Source organism: Berghia stephanieae, chromosome 6, assembly GCF_034508935.2.
Source record: "Berghia stephanieae isolate SIO BIC M18660-M18661 chromosome 6, UCSD_Bste_1.3, whole genome shotgun sequence".
Taxonomy (NCBI): Eukaryota; Metazoa; Mollusca; class Gastropoda; order Nudibranchia; family Aeolidiidae; genus Berghia; species Berghia stephanieae.
In genome coordinates this window covers 20998181-21000072 of record NC_088365.1, presented here as the reverse complement: position 1 = coordinate 21000072, position 1892 = coordinate 20998181, and the positions used below count along the sequence as shown (strand labels likewise).

The window sequence follows — 1892 nt, the reverse complement described above, 5'->3', positions numbered from 1 at the left end:
CGTAAAGTAACCCCGCCAATTCTCGCAAGCGATCTGGTAGTACAAGGTGTATATCTATGATTGCTCTCTACAAATATAAAAGAAAGTAAGCCGATGGATTAAATCCAAAGTCCGATGAGTAAAGAGACGAGAGATACAAAACTGAGATCACAATAGCCATAGATATGCTTGAGGGCAGATCTGACCACAGACAAAAGACAGGCCCCTCTCTTTTGTCTGTGAATCAGACCTCCTAACTAAGAAAAATTCGTTTAATTTCGAAATTTGGGCTCCAATTTCAGAGCTTGATGAGCATTTCTAAGTCATTAAAACTTATTTTAAATAAAAATTGATGCCAGAGTATTGAGCATTTATATAGCGCAATATCCACTTAACGGGCTCAATGCGCTTTACAAGGGGTCCCTGGTCAACAGCAAAATTTAACATTTAGGACGAGACATGACGCCTGTTAGGCGATATTACAATTTTTCGGACAAAGACAACGCTGTTAACGGCCAGGTACTCATTTTACACCTAAGTACGGTGAGAGAATGTGAGTAAAGAGTCTTTTCCAAGGACTCAACTATGCGCCGAGCGAGGCTCGAACCCAGGACCTTCCGATCCGAAAGCGAGTGTCATACCACTAGACCACATAGCCGCACATAGCCGAGTATAACATTTTAAGGATTTTGAAGTGTTATTTAATTATTGTGAGGCCAAATTTTGATTTATAAAGTTAATTATTATCACCATCATTGCATTTTCCACCCTGTTCCACTGTGACTCGCAGAGGCAATCTTTTCGGTGGTTGAACGGTTTTTCCGAAAACCTGCATGTTCGTCCCGCAGTTAAAGTTAACTATAGGATGATTGAAAAGTGACTCCCTATAATGAAATAACTGTAATATATTTCTGAACTATAATTCCTGCAATTAATGGACATGAGAAGAAAGTGTATTGCATGGAGTTTTATCTAAAATTTGATATTATAAGAACTACTTAGCATTCACCACCAGCTTACGCCGACCGGAAACCGCATCAACTAATTTTACAAGAAACTCTTGCGGGATGGCTGTCATAACTTCAAGTGCTCGCCCATCAAGTTCCTCAAAAGTCGATGATTTGGTTTTATATTCTTGCTCTTTTAACCCTCTCCTTACCAACTATAGGAACATCGTCACATTCGTTACGATACAACCAACATTTTGCTTTTTCAAGTTTCTTTCGTATATCATAACATTTAAAGAAAATGACCCGTGTTTTGTAGAGCAGGTTTTGCTAAAGAAACTATGTTGGGAGAATTTGACTGCTGTTATGTCTGAGTGATAAAAAATATATTTTGTGTTAGTTGTGTGCGACGTTTTGGGGAAACGCCTGAAAATGGCTGGTAAGGAGAGAGTTAACCAACCCCAAGAAATAGTTTGTGGATTACCACTTCATCACCTCAGATGATAAAATTAAAGAGATCAGACCAATCTTCGCTCCAAGCCAATATCATCATTTTTTTTTCAAAACGCATACACACCTGTTCGGATTTTTAATGAAAAAAAACTACAGACCATTCAAAGGGAATGAGATTAGCGGAAGACTGGAAGAGTGGCGTCCCTTGATTGGACGTCACCGGTGGAGAAGTTATTTGTAAACAAACCAACTACAAGCCAAGCGCTCCAAATAAAAAAAAATTATTATTCATATTTATTCTGTACAAAAACGCATAACGTTGATTATGATATGCATTTTTGTACAGAAATATGAATAATATTTTTATTTTATTTGGAGCACTTGGCTTGTAGTTGGATTGTTTACAAATAACTTCTCCACCGGTGACTTCCAATCAAGGGACGCTACTCTTCCGCTAATCTCATTCCATATTCCCTCCCCTACAGACATTATTTCCATTTCATATAGTATCAG

At 38.1% G+C, this 1892-nt stretch overlaps 1 protein-coding gene across 1 annotated transcript in view; it reads right to left on the bottom strand.

Moving 5' to 3' along the window:
• Positions 1–1570, bottom strand: part of LOC144974657 (sortilin-like) — a 54423-nt gene extending 52853 nt beyond the window's left edge. The window contains exon 1 of the mRNA XM_078917741.1: positions 1538–1570. Coding sequence (XP_078773867.1) covers positions 1538–1540 — 3 coding nt within the window. The 5' untranslated portion in view covers positions 1541–1570. The remainder of the gene's footprint in view (positions 1–1537) is intronic.
• Between the last annotated feature and the right edge of the window lie 322 nt (positions 1571–1892).